We start from the raw sequence: 18,026 nt of genomic DNA, 5'->3' as shown, positions 1-18,026 counted from the left end.
GCTCTCTGCAGTGGAAAAGCAGCATGGAGTTAAATAAAGGAGTAGCCTTAGACAACCCTGATCTTGTTTTCGCCTCTCCCTGCAGGATGTTTTTGCTTGTTATGATACTGTGCAGCCACAAAAATGAGAACTCTGCAGCACCAACAGTCATTTTCACACCAATTTCACAACAGAGAACTTCACTGTGGGGGAAGAGTTAGATTTTAAGTGTTGACTTAACATTTTATAGGCTGATTTTGTACAAAATTCATAGAATTTAAAGGACTTTAAGTAAAAAAAAGTACTTGGTTATTCAGTCCTGCCATAGGGTACAACAGGTTTAGATTGATGGGACTATTGAAATCAGGCCTAGGAAATTCCTCCAGCTCCACAAAGCACCTGTACTTACAGCGTAATGAAAACTGCTGTCAGAATATCTACTGATGCAAGATTTGGATTGATTATAATAAGTGACAGATTACAATAAGCTATTGAATCATTATAAGCAGCAAATAAATTTGGTACAGATGCCACAATGCAAGTTAATTACTAGCAGACAAATATTAAAAAGGTTTATTTCTCATTTTCTCTGTTTGACTGAAAAAAACACTGTTCGTTAGCAGTAGAAAGCTCAAAAATGTAACTGACTTTGTAGGGATTGTTTTGCTTCAAACCCAAGAACAACAAACTGGAAATAAGGACTGACTGAAAGAAACATATGAATATTATTTCCCAACAGAAGATAAGGTGAGGCTGGATGGGGCTTGGAGCCCCTGATCCAGTGGGAGGTGTCCCTGCCCATGACAGGGGGTGGAATTGGATGGGCTTTGAGGTCCCTTCCAACACAAACCATTCTATGAATCTTTAGCAGGGAGGTCAAAGAAGCTGGTCATAACACAGCTGCAACAGAAACCTGAATTTCTGCAGCACATTTGTTTCCAGAAAGCCCAACACCATCCACTGCCCAGAGTAGAGAATCCACCAGGACTCAGTTAATCCTCCTCCAATGATTCATACCTCAAGTTGGACAAGGCTTCGAGCCCTCTAATCCAGTGGGAGGTGTCCCTGCCCATGGCAGGGGCTGGAACTGGATGAGCTTTGAGGTCCCTTCCAACCCAAACCATTCTGTGATTACTTTAAGTCTCTTGTCTTCTCGCTCTACAGAAAAGCAGGTGACTTCTCCAAGAAGCCAGAGCAGCACAACACAACAGATGACATTGACCTGATGCAGTTGGCAGGGAATGGTGCTTCACAATTAACCACACTGCTCCTGCAGGCAGAAACCATGGTCTGTTACAACACTCTGCAGAGAGCAGAAAGTCAGAAATCACTCACATCTTGTAAAAGACACAGAAGAGCCACCAAAGTCGCAGAGAGAACACTTGGTGTTTTCAGGCTTGAGCAGAAGACACTGAGGGGAGACCTCATCACATTCTGCAGCTTCCTCACACGGGGAGGAGGAGGAGCAGGCACTGAGCTCTTCTCTCTGGACCCAAGGGAATGGCAGGAAGATGCCAGGGGAGGGTTAGGCTGGACATTAGGAGAAGGTTCTTCCCCCAGAGAGTGGTGGAGCACTGGAACAGGTCCCAGGGAAGCAGTCACCAAGCCTGACAACATTCCAGCAGTGTTTGGACATCACCCTCAGCCCCACTGTGTGAATGTTGGCCTTTCCTTTGCAGGAACAGGAATTGCCCTCAATGGTCCTTGTGGGTCCCTTCCAACTCAGGGCATTCTGTGGTTCTATGACCTTTATGCATTGTGTTGGTGGACAGGCTCTTTGCAGCCAAGACCCACAGGGACAACTCTCTGTTCCTCTCCTCACTCATGTCAGGCCTGCATATGCCACATTTGCCACAAGAAGCAGGAAACCGAAAACACCAAAATCCCAAATTTTATTTACTCTGAATCCACATTTTGGTCTCACTGTGTCTTCTGTCCATAGCTGGGGCTCTGCCTTCACCATAAAGTCCATGAGCGCAGTCCCAGCAGGACATCTGAGGTGAGGGCAGACTGCCTTACATCCTCCTTAGCATTTCCAGGCACTCCTGCCAGTTCCTGTTCATTTCCTCGGCTGCCAGTGAAGCAGCAGTCAGCATGGCTTGGAGCACATGCCTCCCCACCAAGTCCCTGGATGCTGTGGTTCTGAGTACTGCGAGGAACAACAAGCAAGTGAAATGCAAGTTTATTGACGAATGTGTTCATAAAAGCATGGTGTCAAAAAAATAACAAAAAGCCAGGACAACTGTTAGTTGAACTGTTAGTTCAGAGCCTAACGCTGGAACAGAGAAATGGACTGTATTGCTGTATTGTCTGTCTGTCTTTCTATCAATCATAGAATCACAGAATTACAGAATAGTAAGGGTTGGAAGAGACCTTGAAGATAATCTAGTTCCAACCCCCCTGCCATGGGCAGGGACATCCCACTAGATCAGGCTGCCCAAGGCCCCATCCAACTTGGCCTTGAACACCTCCAGGGATGAGGCATCCACAACCTCCCTTGGCAACCTGTTCCAGTGTCTCACCACTCTCATGGTGAAGAAATTCTTCCTGAAGTCCAGTCTAAATCTCTCCCTCTCCAGTTTATACCCGTTCCCCCTCGTCCTATCCCCACAAGCCTTTATAAATAGCCCCTCTCCTGCTTTCCTGCAGGCTCCCTTCAGGTACTGGAAGGTCGCTATAAGATGTCCTCTGAGCCTTCTCTTCTCCAGGCTGAACAACCCCACTCTCAGCCTGGCCTCGTAGGGAAAGTGCTCCAGCCCTCCGATCATCTCTGTAGCCCTCCTCTGGACCCATTCCAACAGTTCCATATCCTCCTTACATTGAGGATTCCAGAACCGGACACAGTATTCCAGATGTGGTCTCACAAGAGAGGAAGAGAGAGGCAGAATCACTTCCCTCTCCCTGCTGGCCACGCTGCTTTTGATGCAGCCCAGGATACGGTTGGCCTTCTGGGCTGCGAGTGCACATTGCTGGCTTCTCATCGACCAGCAACCCCAAGTCCTTCTCTGCAGGGCAGCTCTCAAGCATGTCACCCCATATCGTGTACTGAAAACAGGGATTGCCCCGACCCAGGTGCAGGACCCTACACTTGGCCTTACTGAATCTTATAAGGTTCTGAGAAGCTCACTTCTCCAGTCTGTCCAGGTCCATCTGGATGACACCCCATCCTTCTGCTGTGGCAACTACACCACTCAGCTTGGTGTTATCCACAAACTTGCTGAGGGTGCACTCAATCTCACTGTCGATATCATTGATAAAGTTATTGAACAGCACCGGTCTAGTACGGACCCCCGAAGGACACCACTCATCACAGATCTCCACCTGGACTTTGAGCCATTGATCACTACTCTCTGAATGTGAACATGCAAGCAGATTCTTATCCACCTTATCGCCCACCCATCAAATCCATATCTCTCCAATTCAGAGAGAAGGACGTTGTAGGGGACTGTGTCAAAGGCTTTACAGAAGTCCAGATAGATCACATCCATCGGTTTACCTGTGTCCACTGCTGCGGTTACCCCATCATAGAAAGCCAGCAAGTTGGTAAAGCAGGACTTGTCCCTGGTGAGGCCATGCTGGCTGCCATTAACCACCTCCATGTCCTCCATATGCTTTAGCATAGCTTCTGGGAGGATCTGTTCCATGATCTTCCCAGGCACAGAGGTGAGACTGACAGGTTGGTAGTTCTCAGGGTTGTCTCTTCTACCCTTTTTAAAAATGGGCACAACATTACCCTGCTTCCAGTCACCAGGGACTTCTCCTGACTGCCATGGCTTTTCAAATGTCATGGAGAGTGGCTTGGCAACCACATCTGCCAGTTCCCTTAGGACTCTGCGATGCATCTCATCAGCTCCCATGAACTTCTATATGTTCAGGTTCCTCAGGTGTTTGCAAACCTGATCCTCCTCTACTGTGGGAGGGGGTCTACCCCCCGGTCATCATCTTGCTGTCCCAATCATAGAATCACAGAATGGTTTGGATTGGAAGGGACCTCAAAGCCCCTCCAGTTCCACCCCCTGCCATGGGCAGGGACACCTCCCACTGGATCGGGGGCTCCAAGCCCCATCCAACCTGTCCTTGAACACCTCCAGGGATGGAGCAGCCAGCACTGCTTTTGGCAACCTGGGCCAGGACCTCCTCACCTTCAGCATCAAGAATTTCTTCTTAAAGCCTAATCTAAATCTTCACCCTTTCAATTTAAAGCCATTGCCCCTCATCCTATCACTCCAGGCCCTTGGAAAATGTCCCTCCCCAGCTTTCCTGCAGCCCCTTTCAGTACTGGAAGGCCACCACAAGTTCTCCCTGGAGCCTTCTCTTCTCCAGACTGTGAAAAGCATGGCACAGCCAAAAATGGCTTGATCCAAGGATTAATTTTTATGCCCAACTATGAATTCAGATCACAAACAAATAAGTATTTGAAATGTTGCTATCGTTTGAACTCAATACATAAAGGATTTACCTCAGCATTTCTCATTCCACCCGGTGACCAAACACAAAGTGACCCCTCTTTCCCCTGAGAACACTATGTTTTAAAGTTATTTAGCTGTCAGCTGTTTGGGTAAATCAGTAGGAAGCAATTAACTAGGAGAGAAGGGAAGCTAAATTCTGGACATCCAGCCACCACTGCTCTGGGCAACCTGGGCCAGGGCCTCACCACTCTCTCACCATGAAGAATTTCTTCCTAATGTCTAATCTAAGTCTTCCCCCTTCCAATTTAAAGCCATCCCCCCTCGTCCTATCACTCCAGGACATTGTAAAAAGCCCCTCCCCAGTTTTCCTGGATCCCCTCTCAGTAATGGAAACTGCTCTATGGTCTCCTCAGAGCCTTCTCTTCTCCAGACTGAACAACCCCAACTCTCAGCCTGGCCTCATAGCAGAGGTGCTCTGGCCCTCACATCATCTCTGTGGCCTCCTCTGGACCCGTTCCAACAGTTCCATATTCTTATGTGTGTTTGCGCTCCTAGAGGGTATTTAACACAACTTTGAGCTATATAATTACCTTGTTCAAGGAACTCGTGTCCTTCTAAAGAGAAAAAACACTGCACTAGGGTTTTTTCCTAATACAGAACATTCGCAGCTGATGGATATGCATCAGGTTTATTTTATGCAGCCAGTTTTTCTGACCTGCTGCTCTCTGTTCTCCTAGGAGTGAGAAAGCACGGAAGGTTTAGTGCTGAACAAAGTACAGGCTCACACTTCTGCCTCAGGCTTTCACAGGGGCAGGCAGACACTGCCTCGTGATGATGGCTCTCCCATCACTGCAGTAGGAGGCACAAATATTAATATCAAGACCATACGCCAAGGATACGCACCACTGGCTGTAAGAACTTCTCCAGTGGGATAAAAACAGTTACAGCTCATCTTGAGAGTCATGAGGCTGGTTTTTGCAGCATCCCCTTTCAGTTTGTGCTGTTACTGTGAGTTTAAGTCGACATGACAGCAGGTTGTGACAGGAATCACAATGGATCTAATTTAATCATAAAGAATCTTTCTAAGGAAGATATTTTGCATTGAGATGGGTGGGAGAAGGGAAGTGTGGGGGACCAGGAGGTATTCATGGCATTCAGAGGGGTTTCTGCTCACCTCTGCCAAGCACGAAACCCCACCTGCAGAGCTTAGTGTCCCTGTCTGAAATAGCAGCCATGCACTGGTGGCTCACGCCCACTTCCAGCAATCAATGTGCATGGTGGGCGGCAGAGACATATGTGCCACGCACGCCAGCACACCTTCCGCTGTCTTCAAGCCCGACTGTCACAGTTTAGCCCCGGCCTGGCCAATTTCGGCAGCTATAACCGAGCAGCTGGGTCCCCAGTTTCCTTCCCCTCCAGCCTCAGGGAAAGGAGGGGGGGAAAACTTGTGACTTGGAAACTAAAATTACAGCTTTAATGAAATAATAATAACAATAATAATAATAGAAGATATACACAAATATCTGAGATTGCACCCTGACCCCTCGCTGACTGCATCCCCCACAGGTGCTGCAGAGCAGACACAGGGAAAGGGTCTGGGCTGGGAGGAGCTGTGCTCAGAACTGCATTCAGGAACACACGGATCTGGGATCGGGACAACCAGACAGACGAGGACCTCACTGGACATCAGCCATTGAAGGACAGAGTGAGCCCCTCGTGATCCCTCAGTTTATCCTGAATGTGAGGTGTACGGGATGGAATCCTCTGCTGGTCAAGTCGGGGTCACCTCTCCTGTCCCACCCCTCCCTGCAGGTGCCACCCTTTTCCTCCCCTGTCCCTTACGGCTCCACCAGCTCCAGGCTGGCCTTGGTGTCTGTAGGAATAAGTGTGAGCAGCGCTCCTTCTGCATCCCTGTGGCCCGTGTGGTCACTGCTGGAGAGAAACTGTCTGAAAGAACCTGCAGTGAGCTCTGAGAAACTGAAGTTACTCAGATGAGACTGAGTCAGAAAACTGATCCTACTTTACCTCAAGCCAGAGCACTAACACAACTGGTTCAAAACCCAAATCCAGGTTCAATGCAGCCCCACTGCATGCCCCGGACATGCCCTTTCTCCACTTTAATATGAGACCGCATGAGGCATCGCAAGACTTTTACGGACAGACAGTGCCTTTAAGAAACTTTAAGCCATGAAAACAGCTATCGTGACTCACTTCAAAACCCCTCGTGGTTACATTAACAGATTAGAACCATTGCTTTTATTTCTTTTTATTTTCACATACATAAAAGCAAAATAACATTATACCTTAAGAACCGCTGTCATGATTCATCCAATTAAGCAGTCAGCAGCAGAATTACCAAGACATAAATAGAGCCCATTATACATGTTTATAAGTATGACCCCATCCCTGACAATCACAAGCTTTTCTTGACGGGAATGTTTACTGAAGCCTGCATGCAAGAGGATTCACTGCTGTAATTAAAATTAGCTTAAAAAAGCCTAAAATTTAAAAAGTAAAAAAGTATAAAATGACACTACACATGAAGTTCCAAGTGGATTTGGGCCTCGACTGCAAAACAAAGTCTATTAGAGGCATTTTAAACCTCTGAATGTTTTACAGCATCTGGGAGAGAAGTTTGCTGCTACTTAGTTAATAATATTCTCTGTCAAGGAAAAGAGGAAAAGTAGAAACTTTTTCAACCTTGCATTACTGCCAGTGCAGCTAAAATTGTACTTCTCTGTGCGGCCACGGCTAAAGTAAAATGGCACTGAAGTTTCAGTGAAAAAGAAAATAAAATCAGAATTAAACGTTTTTTTTTCTTTTGCATCAAGTATTTATTTTATGATGGAACCCATGTCACTACAAAAGTAACCTACTTTAGTTCATGAAAAATTAAAGACAAAGCTGCATTTGATGCGACAAAAAAAGACAAAACCAGACCACATAGAAATGAAAAAGCCCAAACCACATACGCTGATCAAGCTGCATGGGTGGAGGATTTTTCAGTTAAGATAGTCCATATTAGGCACTTGACGACAGTTTCTCGTTTAGTTCCAGAGCTCGGACATCCCCATTAGCTTTGGCATTTTCTATAAGTACCTGCAGAGAAAAACAAACAACGAAAAAAAAAGACTTCTGTAATTTAATGTTACATTTTACTGGAAAACTCAAATGCATTTTATTTTCTGCTACGCAGTTTCCCTAAAAGATTAAGTAACCCGCGAGCCCACATAGGAAATCTTCAACAGGACACATCAGCTCACTTAAAACACATAAAACACAATCAGTTAAACAAAACCGCCCAGATATCCTTTTACCTCCCCCGTTTAAATTCACCCCTCCTTAATTTATTTTCCATGCCTCTTATTTGCAGCTTTTCTACTGGTTTAGAAAGTTCCCATGACAGCCCAGCATTCACAGATGTTCATAAACTTCTCTCACTTCTCTTATAGCCCCAACCACCTCTTACATATTAAAAAGGAAAACCACAAAGTTGGATCAGCACACCTTCACTCCCATTATTGGTAGGGAGCACAGATGACTCTGCAAAAGTAAGTGCAATGAGATCATATCAGGATCATCTGAATTCAATAATTCTAGCTTTTTTTTATGTTGTGTCTGGATTTTTGTCAATGCTGAGCCTGTCCTGCTAAGTTCTAAATCCAAAGGCACTTCGTTACAGATTCAATGCTGCTTAGTAAGTTCTACCCTCAAAGGCACTGTGCTACAGACTTAATGTTCCACCAGGTAGCAGCTGTTAAATGTGGGCAGAAGAGCTCGTTGTGCCAGTGGCAGCACTGGCAGATAATGAGCAGACTGCGTTCAGAGCTTGAGGAACAAAGCTATTCCAGCTACGAGCCACAACGAAGTGCTCCACTCTGTGCCACTTGAGCGCGCTGTGTGGATTTGTGAGTTTGACCAGATCCACTTGTGAAGCACTACCAACAGAAACCAATGTACCATTTACCATGTGCTGAAAATAACATACCACTACAGATGTAATAAAAGCCTTAAGGACAGGGAGTGCAGCACTTCACTGTTCAGACCTGCCGGGTCAAGGATGACACGCTGTTCCAGCCAGGCTTGGAGGCAATTAACATTCTTAGTGCGTGAATGTGCTCCGGTAGAACTCTGACAGAACAATCCTCATGCCTACTGAGGAGTTACTTGCGGAATCCTTGACAGTTTGGGTAAGGCAGAGCTTTTCCTGTTTGTTTTTCATTCATATTACATGAAGGAATAGACAACTTTCAAACGAACCGGACGCAATTGAAAATTTGAGGTACTTTTATTCTGTATGGGATTCCTAAACATTGCACTCTCAAGACCAGGGGAGCCAACACCTACCTGGCCTCCCTGTACCCCACTTCAAAGATGCAGGCACAATATGTTATGTAAATAAATGGAATTTCTGTATAAAATGGAGTCTTACGTCTATTAATTCACAATCATCTTTGGCATACAGATGTCGCAGGAGATACCAGCGTGCCACGGACACTATGGTTTCTGGATTCCCCGGCTGATACACCACTCTTTCCAACATCCGACGAGTCTCCCTGAAGCACAACCAAAACAACATCCAAATCAAATCACAGAATCATAGACCTGTTTGAGTTGGAAGGGACTGCAAAGCCCATCCAGTTCCACCACCTGCCATGGGCAGGGACACCTCCCACTGGATCAGGAGGCCCAAAGCCCCATCCAACCTGGCCTTGAACACCTCCAGGTATGAGGCAGTCATAGCCTCCCTGGGCAACCTGGGCCAGCGCCTCCCCATCCTCGTTGTGAAAAATTTCTTCCTAAGGTCTCATCTAAATCTTCCCCCTCTCCAATTTAAAGCCATTGCCTCTCGTCCCATCACTCTATGCCCTTATAAGAAGCCCATCCTCAGGTTTCCTGGAGCCCCTTTCAGCACTGGAAGCTGCTCTAAGGTCTCCCTGGAGTCTCCTCTTCCCCAGGCTGAAGAATTCAAACTCTCTCACCCTGGTCTCATAGCACAGGCGCTCTAGCCCTTGCATCATTTCCGTGGCTTCCTCTAGACCAATTCAAACAGTTCCATAAAATTCTTATGTTGGGGCTTACAGAACCAGACACAGGGCTCCAGGTGGGGTCTCGGGAGAGTGGAGCAGAGCGGCAGAATCCCCTCCCTCACCCTGCTGGCCACGCCACTTTGGGATGCACTGGGATGCAGCCCAGGGCACTGTTGGTTTCTGAGCTGTGAGCCCACGTCGCCAGCTTATGTCCAGCTTTTCATCCCCCAGCACTCCTAGTCCTTCTCCTCAAGGCTGCTCTCAATCACATCCTCCAGCCTGTGTTGAAACTGCAAATTGCCCCAACCCAAGTGTTGTTGAAGCTCTTGAGGTTCCCATGGCCCCACTTCTCCAGCCTGTCCAGGTCCTTCTGGATGACACCCTGTCATTAGGCTGCCTTTTACCTTCTTAAAAGCCCTTAATGAGAGTAAGCCAGTTTGTTAGAAATATCTATAAAACCAAGTGAAATTATTGAACAAAACCATCAAGAATATTTTGATTTTCCACAGGTCAACCAAAAATACCATAAAATGCAAACTAGACTTAATAACCAAACTCGCACAGTAGAAGGCTTCCAAGCGCCGGCTCCCAGATCTTCCTCCCCTTCTCAAAGAGCCACAAAGAGTACCTGTTTGTCCCAGAATGAACATGAACTTTGCCTGCTACCCAATTCAGGACCAAAATGAATGCCAGCAGTAGAAAGAGTAGCGATACCCACTTGCAGTGTGCTATTTAACAAGATCTTTGATAAATGTATAGTCTTCCCAACTATTTCTTTTAGGTAACAAGCTATTACAATAAAAGTTGCCTTACAGTTGTTTTTTCTCTTGGTGTGAAGGTCATAAATGCTTTTTTTTTGAGAAAAGGAGGAAGATCCTGCAGCTGACCTGATCTCCTTCTACAACCAGGTGACCCACTTGATGGACAAGGAAAGGCTGTGGATGCAGGGTACCTGGGATTCAGTAAAGCCTTTGACACCATTTCTCACTGTATTCTGCTGGAGAAACCGGCTGCCACTGCCCTGGACCAGAGCTCAGTCCAGCTGGTGGCTGGTTAACAACTGGTGTCCCCAGGGCTCAGTGCTGGGTCCTATTCTGTTCAATATCTTCATCACTGACCTGGATGAATGAACTGAATGCACCTTTAGTGAGTTCGCGGATGACACTGAGCTGGGTGTATGTATCTGCTTGAGGGCAGGGAGCCTCTGCGGAGGGATCTGGACAGGCTGGATCCATGGGCTAAGACCAACGAATGAAGTTCAACAAGGCCAAGTGCTGGGTTCTGCACTTAGGACACAACAACTCTGTGGAGCTCCAGGCTGGGGGAAGAGTGGCTGGAAGGGTGCCTGGCAGAGAAGGACCTGAGGGTGTTGGTCAACAGCAGCCAAGGTCAATGGCATCCTGGCTTGGACCATCCATGGTGTGGCCAGCAGGAGCAGGGAAGTGATTGTGCCCCTGCACTCAGCACTGGTGAGGCTATACTTTGAATCCTGGGTTGAGTTTTGGGCCCCTCACTCCAAAAAGAACATTGAGGAGGCTAGAGCGCATCCATAGAAGGGAAAGGGGCTGAGGAAGAAGCTGGAGAACAAGCCTTATGAGGAGCGGCTGAGGGAACTGAGGTTGTTTAGGCTGGAGAAGAGGAGGCTGAGGAGGGACTTCACTGCTCTCTGCCGCTCCCTTAAAGGAGGTTGTAGAGAGGCAGTTGTTGGTCTCTTCACTTAAGTGGCAGGAGATAGGACAAGAGAGAGAATGGCCTCAAGCTGCACTAGGACAGGTTCAGACTGGACATCAGGAAGTACTTCTTCACTGAAAGGGTTCTCAGGCACTGGCAGAGGCTGCCCAGGAAGGTGGTAGAGTCCCCATCTCTGGAGGGGTTTAACAGAGGGCAGTACAAGGTGCTCAGGGATATGAATTAGTAGCGGACAGGTACAGTTGGACTCAATGATCTCAATGGCCAACCCTTTCCAGCCTAGGGATTCTATGATTCTGCTGCTTCCTGCTCACTACCCTATTAAGCCCTTCCCCCTCTCCCTTTTAACTGCCATACTATTGCATGAAGTAACTCCTGCATTCAGTTTTCTGTTAGCTCTTGGAGTTCAATCTGGGGACAACAACTGCTCATACCTTCAGACAGTGTGTGTCCATCCAAACATAACAGATGACACATACCTTGCTCCCATTTTGCGGTAATACTGAAGCAGTGCTTGTAGGAGACACGCCAGGGGGCAAGGAGAAAGTTTTAAAGCTTCAGTTGTTGCCTCCTGAACCAAGGATGGCCAGTGCTCATTTGAGACGTTTGCCTATGATAAAAGCAAAACAAAGAAGGAAAAAACAGAACAGTAAAAAAATTTGGAAAAAACCAAAAGGGTAAAAAAATGTAGTGTGCAGCATCATCGAATTTTTTTCTGCAGCTCTCTGCAGATAGGTTTAATTCAAGCTGTTCTGAGTTAAATAAAGTATTTGGCAGGTTAGGAAGAGACTCCTTTCACTAACAAAGGCCACAACAACAACAACTACCACCAATGGTTGGAAGATCCTGCAAAAGTCGTATTAAATATTCTAGGGCCAGACTTGCCAGCATTCCACATGCTTGCTTATGCAAAGAATCTTTATTTCTTCCATATATGTTTTAGTGATGCTTGTTTTAATCACAGAATCACAGAATGGTTTGTGTTAGAAGGGACCTCAAAGCCCATCCAGTTCCACCCCCTGCCATGGACAGGGTCACCTAACATTGGATTAGGGCCTCAAAACCCCATCCAAACTGGCCTTGAACACCTCCAGGAATGGGGCAGCCGCCACTGCTCTGGGCAACCTGGGCCAGGGCCTCCCCACCTTCACTGTGAAGAATTTTTTCCTAATGTCCAATCTAAATCTTAACCCTTCTCATTTAAAGCCACTCCTCATCACCCCATCACTCCAGGCCCTTGTAAAAAGCTTCTCCTCAGCTTTCCTGAAGACCTTTTCAGGACTGAAGGCTGCTGTAAGGTCTCCCCACAGCCTTCCCTCTGAACACCCCCAACTGTCTCAGCCTGGCCTCACAGCAGAGGTGCTCGAGCCCTCACATCATCTCCATGGCCTCCTCTGGATCTGTTCCAACACTTCCATGACCTTCTTATGTTGAGGATTCCAGAACTGGACACAGGGCTCCAGGTGGGTCTCAGGAGAGTGGAGCAGAGGGGCAGAATCCCCTCCCCAACCCTGGGGGCCATGCTGCTTTGGATGCAGCTCAGGACACTGTTGGTTTCTGGGCTGTAAGTGCACGTTGCCAACTCGCCAAGAATCTGAGTCACTGGGCCCTATGTTGCAAGGAGTGGAACAATTTTCTTTATACCACAAGGTACACTTCCCTTAGACTGCCTTTACATGTCAAGGTGAGGCATCGCATCTAAAAATGACTGCACACGTAAAGTTACTTGGAAATTGGCTGAATTCTCCAGGCACCAGTGCAGGGAAAATGTTTATTAAGGCTGTTATCTGAACAAGAGGAGAGAGGCTTGGAGAGTACATCAACTTTGGTGATCTAACTGACTCTGCTGTTAGAGAAATAGGCAACCTCTTTACATACATAGGTTCTATATGATTGAATCCTCAACACAGGGAGATGGAACTGTTAGGATCAAAGGAGGCCACAGAGATGATGCAAAGGCTAGAGCACCTCTGCTATGAGGCCAGGCTGAGAGAGTTCGGGCTGTTCAGCTGGGAGAAGAGAAGGCTCCAGAGAGACCTTAGTGCAGTTTCTAGTACTGAAAGGGGATCCAGGAAAGCTGGGGAGGGGCTTTTAACACAGCCCTGGAGTGATGGGACAAGGGGGAATGGCTTCAAATTGGAAGGGGCAAGATTTAGACGAGATATTAGGAAGAAATTCTTCAAGATGAGGGTGGGGGGCCCTGGCTCAGGTTGCCCAGAGCAGTGGTGACTGCTGCATCCCTGGAGGTGTTCGAGGCCAGGCTGGAAGGGGCTTTGATCTCCTGATGCAGTGTGAGGTGTCCCGGCCCAGGGCAGGGCATGGAACTGGATGAACTTGGAGGTCCCTTCCAACCCAAACCATTCTATGATTCCATGATTATTTCACCACAGCCTCTCTTACGAGGAGACGTTCTAAACCCACTCGACTTGCAGTTGCATTTCATTCTCCAGTTGTCATTCAAAAAATGCAAAGTCAGTTCATCAGGGGCTTCATTTAAGAACTGCAGAAGCTCTACATTGCACTATCTCCCATTAAATCATGCAGTTATGTGATTCGGATCATCCTACCATGCAGAGTTCCAGCGCAAGCATCGCTAGCCTGAGGAGACTGGATAACTTCCCATTCCAGCTGCCCTGCTGTGATGCTAACTGCAGACTCTTTCTGTAGCACATCTCTGCTCCAACCATCATTCTTTGGGAGTGGTACACTTTTGCCAGCCACTGGAAAACAAACAATAAATGAAATTGGTTATGGAGCCACCAAACCACACATCCATTAGGTAAAAACATTTACTTCCATTTATGAGGTACAACAGTTTACTTTTAGCTCAAACACCACCACCAATCCCTCATACCAACAACTGCCCTGCAGGAAAATGCAGGCTGCTACCAGAACTGGCACTACGCCTCACCACAGTAAGTGACTGTGGAGAAGCCTTGGCCACCCATGGTGACGACTCACACCCATGGAGATTGCTTACTGGCTTCGCAAAAGTCATGCTTCAGACTAGAAGAGCATTGTGTGGTGCCACATTTCTCTCTAAAAGGATCTGTAAAGATCTCAGAACGGTTTTGGTTGGAAAAGACCTTTAAGATCATTCAGTCCAATCATCAGTCCAGCCCTGCTAAGTCCACAACCAGATCATGTCCCCAGGTATGACACCTACACATCTTTTAAACCCCTCCAGGGATGAGGACTCCACCACCTCCTTGGCAGCCTCTGCCAGGGCCTGAGAACCCTTTCAGTAAAGAAATTCCGCCCCATACCCAACCCAAACCTCCTTTGGAGCATCCTGAGGCCATTTTCCCCTGGTCTTGTCATTGGCTACCAGGGAGAAGAGACCAGTACCCACCTCACCACAACCTCCTTTCAGGTGGTTGTAGACAGTGATGAGGTCTCCCCTCAGCCTCATTTTCTCCAGACTAAACAACCCCAGGGCCCTCAGCTACCTCTTGAACACTTGTGGTCCTGCCCCTTCCTCAGCTCTGTTCCCTTCTCTGGATGCACTCCAGCCCCTCAATGTCCTTGGAGTGAGGGGCCCAAAACTGAACCCAGGATTCAAGGTGTGAGATGAAAAGAACGTTCTTCCTCCAGAACAAAGGTTCCTCCAGCCCTCTGAGTAGTGCCAGGAACATGGAAAACATTAAAACATGCACAGAAGCTCAGACAATGGGTTGGGCTACTCAGTTTCTGACCCAACAGGATCATGCTGCAGAGCTAGATGGCGCTGAGGAAGCAAGACACTAGGATCTGTGCAGATTCCTGCTCCTGCTGCTTGTTCCACCAGCACAAGGCGTCCTGGATTTCCTAATGAAGAGAAGGAAAATGATTCTAACTCCTCTCTCTTTTAATTCTGTAATCATGTAACATCTTCAGGAACAGGCACAGCCACAAGACTGCAAATCCCTGCCACGCATGAGATTGCATCAAGATGCATAAGCTACAAGTAGAAATATTCTTTGCTGGATCACCATGCAAACGCAGCAAGTTCTTAACAGAAGATCCAGTTCCCTTGCTTTTAAACAAAGAACCTTGGATATCTTCTAGCTATAGACTGCCTGGTGTTGAAGTCTTTTATCATTAAGAAGTGACACACTAGAAAGTACCAGTATTAGTGAGATTGCACATCCTTGGTATCAGGCTGCAGGGCTGCTTGGAAAAGTAAAACATCCAACCATATGCAGGATCATAGACTGGTCTGGGTTGGAAGGGACTTCAAAGCCCATCCAGATCCAATCCCCTGCATTTCCCACTGGATCAGGGGCTCAAAGCCCCATCCAACCTGGCCTTGAACACCTCCAGGGAGAGGGCAGCCACCAGTGGTCGGCAACCTGGGTCAGGTCATCACCACTCTCACAGGAAAATATTTCTCTCTAAAATCTCATCTCAATCTCCCCGCTTTGAGCTTAAAATCAATCTGAACGAGTGCTGCAGTCCAGAAAGATGAAGTCTGACAAAGCATAGAAAAATGCATCAAAAAAAGCACCTTTCCACAAACAGTATCGTAACGGACAGCTACAGTTGGACTTGACGAACTCAAAGGTCTCTTCCAACCAAATGATTCTACGATCCCATGTTCCAGCAGGGAAGAGCACCTGCAGCCTTAGAACAAGTTAGTTAATGATCACTACAACAGTCTCGCTGATCTCAACTGATCATCTAAGACTGAAATCAACTTTAGTGAATCTTAGTGCAACCAGGGGGTTATTTGTTCAACAGGAAGAGGCAGCACCATAAATCCCGTCAGGACACGAAGGACTCTAGAAGTGCAGAGAATTTTTCTAAGCATGCTGCTAACACTGGTAAAGGAAGACAGAAGCTGTAACCAACAGTAACAGTGAGTAAATCAATAAATACTCTGCAAACCCAGAAAGATCTCTTGGCATGTGTGAAACAGAGTTCTCAGATTGTCCCACAGGAGCAGCAAATCACAGAATCATGTGGTTGGAAAAGACCTTTGAGACCATCAAGCCCAACCATACCTGTTCACTACTAAACCATATCCCTGAGCACCTCAACCACCTGTCTGTTAAACCCCTCCAGAGACGGGGACTCCAACACCTTCCTGGGCAGCCTCTGCCAGTGGCTGAGAACCCTTTCAGTGAAGGGGTACTGCAATCTGAACCTACCCTGGTGCAGCTGGAGGCCATTCGCTCTTGTCCTGTCACCTGTAACTTGGTAGAAGAGACCAACATCCACCTCACCACAACCTCCTTTCATGCAGCTGTAGACAGCAATGAGGTCTCCCCTCAGCCTCCTCTCCTCCAGGCTAAACAACCCCAGGTTCGTCCTAATAAGAAAGAAATGAGGCACCTCCTAAACCCCCAGCCACTTGTAATAAGGCCTGTCCTCCAGACTCTTCCCTAGATTCACACCCCTTCACCAGCTATGAAGTGAGACACAGACCCTTCATCTAAAAACAATCTCTCATGATGCCATGGAAGTCAGTGAGTGAACATTCTTATTGGCAGTGATTTCTCTTCTCCTGAAGTCAGGAGATTACAGAGAAAGAGACCAACTGAGGTTTTCAGACCCTAAGTAAGGAAACCATTTACTTCTATCTATTCTTACAGGTTATGGAGTACTTCACTGGTTTCTGCTCACTTGCCAAGGCATAGACCCCAAAGACACAGGTGCCAGGGGTTTATCTCAAGCTTGTAGTTGTCCTCCCTCCACGTCTGCATGTTCTTGTGAATAGTCCTTATTGTTTCAACTATTAAAGAATGCTAACACAGAATCACAGAATGGTTTGGGTTGGAAGGGACCTCAAAGCCCATCCAGTTTCAATCCCCTGCCATAGGCTGGGACACTTCCCACTGCATCACGGGCCCAAAGCCCCATCCAACCTGGTCTTGAATACCTCCAGGGACGGGGCAGCCACCACTGGTCTCAGCAACCTGGCCCAGGGCCTCAGCACCAAGAATTTCTTCCTAATATCTAATCTAAACTGTCTCCTTTCCAACTTAAAGCCATTCCCCCCTTGTCCCATCACTCCATGTCCTTGGAAAATGCCCCTCCCCAGATTTCCTGCAGCCCCTTTCAGTACTGGAAGCTGCTCTAAGGTCTCCCTGGAGCCTTCTCTTCTCCAGGCTGAACAATTCAAACTCTCTCAGCCTGTCCTCATAGCAGAGGTGCTCCAGCCCTCACATCATCTCCATAGCCTCCTCTGGACCTGCTGCAATGCTTCTGTATACTTCTTGTGTTGGGAATTCCAGAACTGGACACAGGTCTTTAGGTGGGGCCTCACCAGAGCAGAGCAAAGGGGCAGAATCCCCTCCCTCGCCCTGCTGGTCCCACTGCTTTGGATGCAGCCCAGGACACGATTGGTTTCTGAGCTGCAAGTGCACGTTGCCACCTCTTGTTGAGCTTCTTCTCCCTAAGCACCCCAAGCCCTTCTCCTCAGGACTGCTCTCAATCACGTTGTCCCCCAGCCTGTAGCGAAACCACGGATCGCCCCGACCCAGATATAGGACCTTGCTCTCGGCCTTGTTGAGCCTCCTAAGGTTCACATGGCCCCACTTCTCCAGCATGTCCAGGTTCCTCTGGATGACATCAGATCCTTCTGGTATGACATATAGTTACAATTTATAAGAACTACATAAAACTGTTTTTTCCACCACTGGCTGTCAGCAGACAAATAAAAGCGAACACTGAAACAAACTCTCAACCACTTTTAGTGCACACTGTGTACCATAAAGTCAGGGAAAGAACCCACACTCACCTGCCAGGCTGCAAGAGAGGTTGAACTGGCCATGACTGTCTTGCACAGCTCCTCCAGGATGCTGTCTGGAAGGTCTTTGTGGTTCTGCAGCAGCTGCTTACACTGAACTTGTCTCAAGAGCAAAAACAGTGCTGGGTGCTCAGGGCAGCTTTTTAAACCCTATAACCAAAACAAGGAACAATAGTGGCATCAGAACTC

At 47.4% G+C, this 18,026-nt stretch overlaps 1 protein-coding gene across 4 annotated transcripts in view; it reads right to left on the bottom strand.

Annotated features, from left to right (window-relative positions):
- Window positions 1-6,672: 6,672 nt before the first annotated feature.
- The window catches only part of SKIC3 (SKI3 subunit of superkiller complex), a 67,781-nt gene continuing 56,427 nt past the window's right edge, over window positions 6,673-18,026 (bottom strand). For 2 of the 4 annotated variants that reach the window (XM_054054109.1, XM_054054110.1), the window contains 5 exons: window positions 17,829-17,987; window positions 13,675-13,827; window positions 11,587-11,717; window positions 8,821-8,944; window positions 6,673-7,487 (listed from right to left, as the gene is read on the bottom strand). In XM_054054109.1, the coding sequence (XP_053910084.1) occupies window positions 7,410-7,487; window positions 8,821-8,944; window positions 11,587-11,717; window positions 13,675-13,827; window positions 17,829-17,987 (645 nt within the window). In that variant the 3' untranslated portion in view covers window positions 6,673-7,409. Of the gene's footprint in view, window positions 7,488-7,857; window positions 7,932-8,820; window positions 8,945-11,586; window positions 11,718-13,674; window positions 13,828-14,556; window positions 14,915-17,828; window positions 17,988-18,026 lie in introns of those variants that run through there. The other 2 variants (XM_054054111.1, XR_008447737.1) reach the window with 2 other exon arrangements.

Source organism: Cuculus canorus, chromosome Z, assembly GCF_017976375.1.
Source record: "Cuculus canorus isolate bCucCan1 chromosome Z, bCucCan1.pri, whole genome shotgun sequence".
In the NCBI taxonomy this organism is placed as follows: domain Eukaryota; kingdom Metazoa; phylum Chordata; class Aves; order Cuculiformes; family Cuculidae; genus Cuculus; species Cuculus canorus.
Note: the sequence above shows the minus strand (reverse complement) of the source record. Positions and strands in the feature narration are given on the sequence as shown.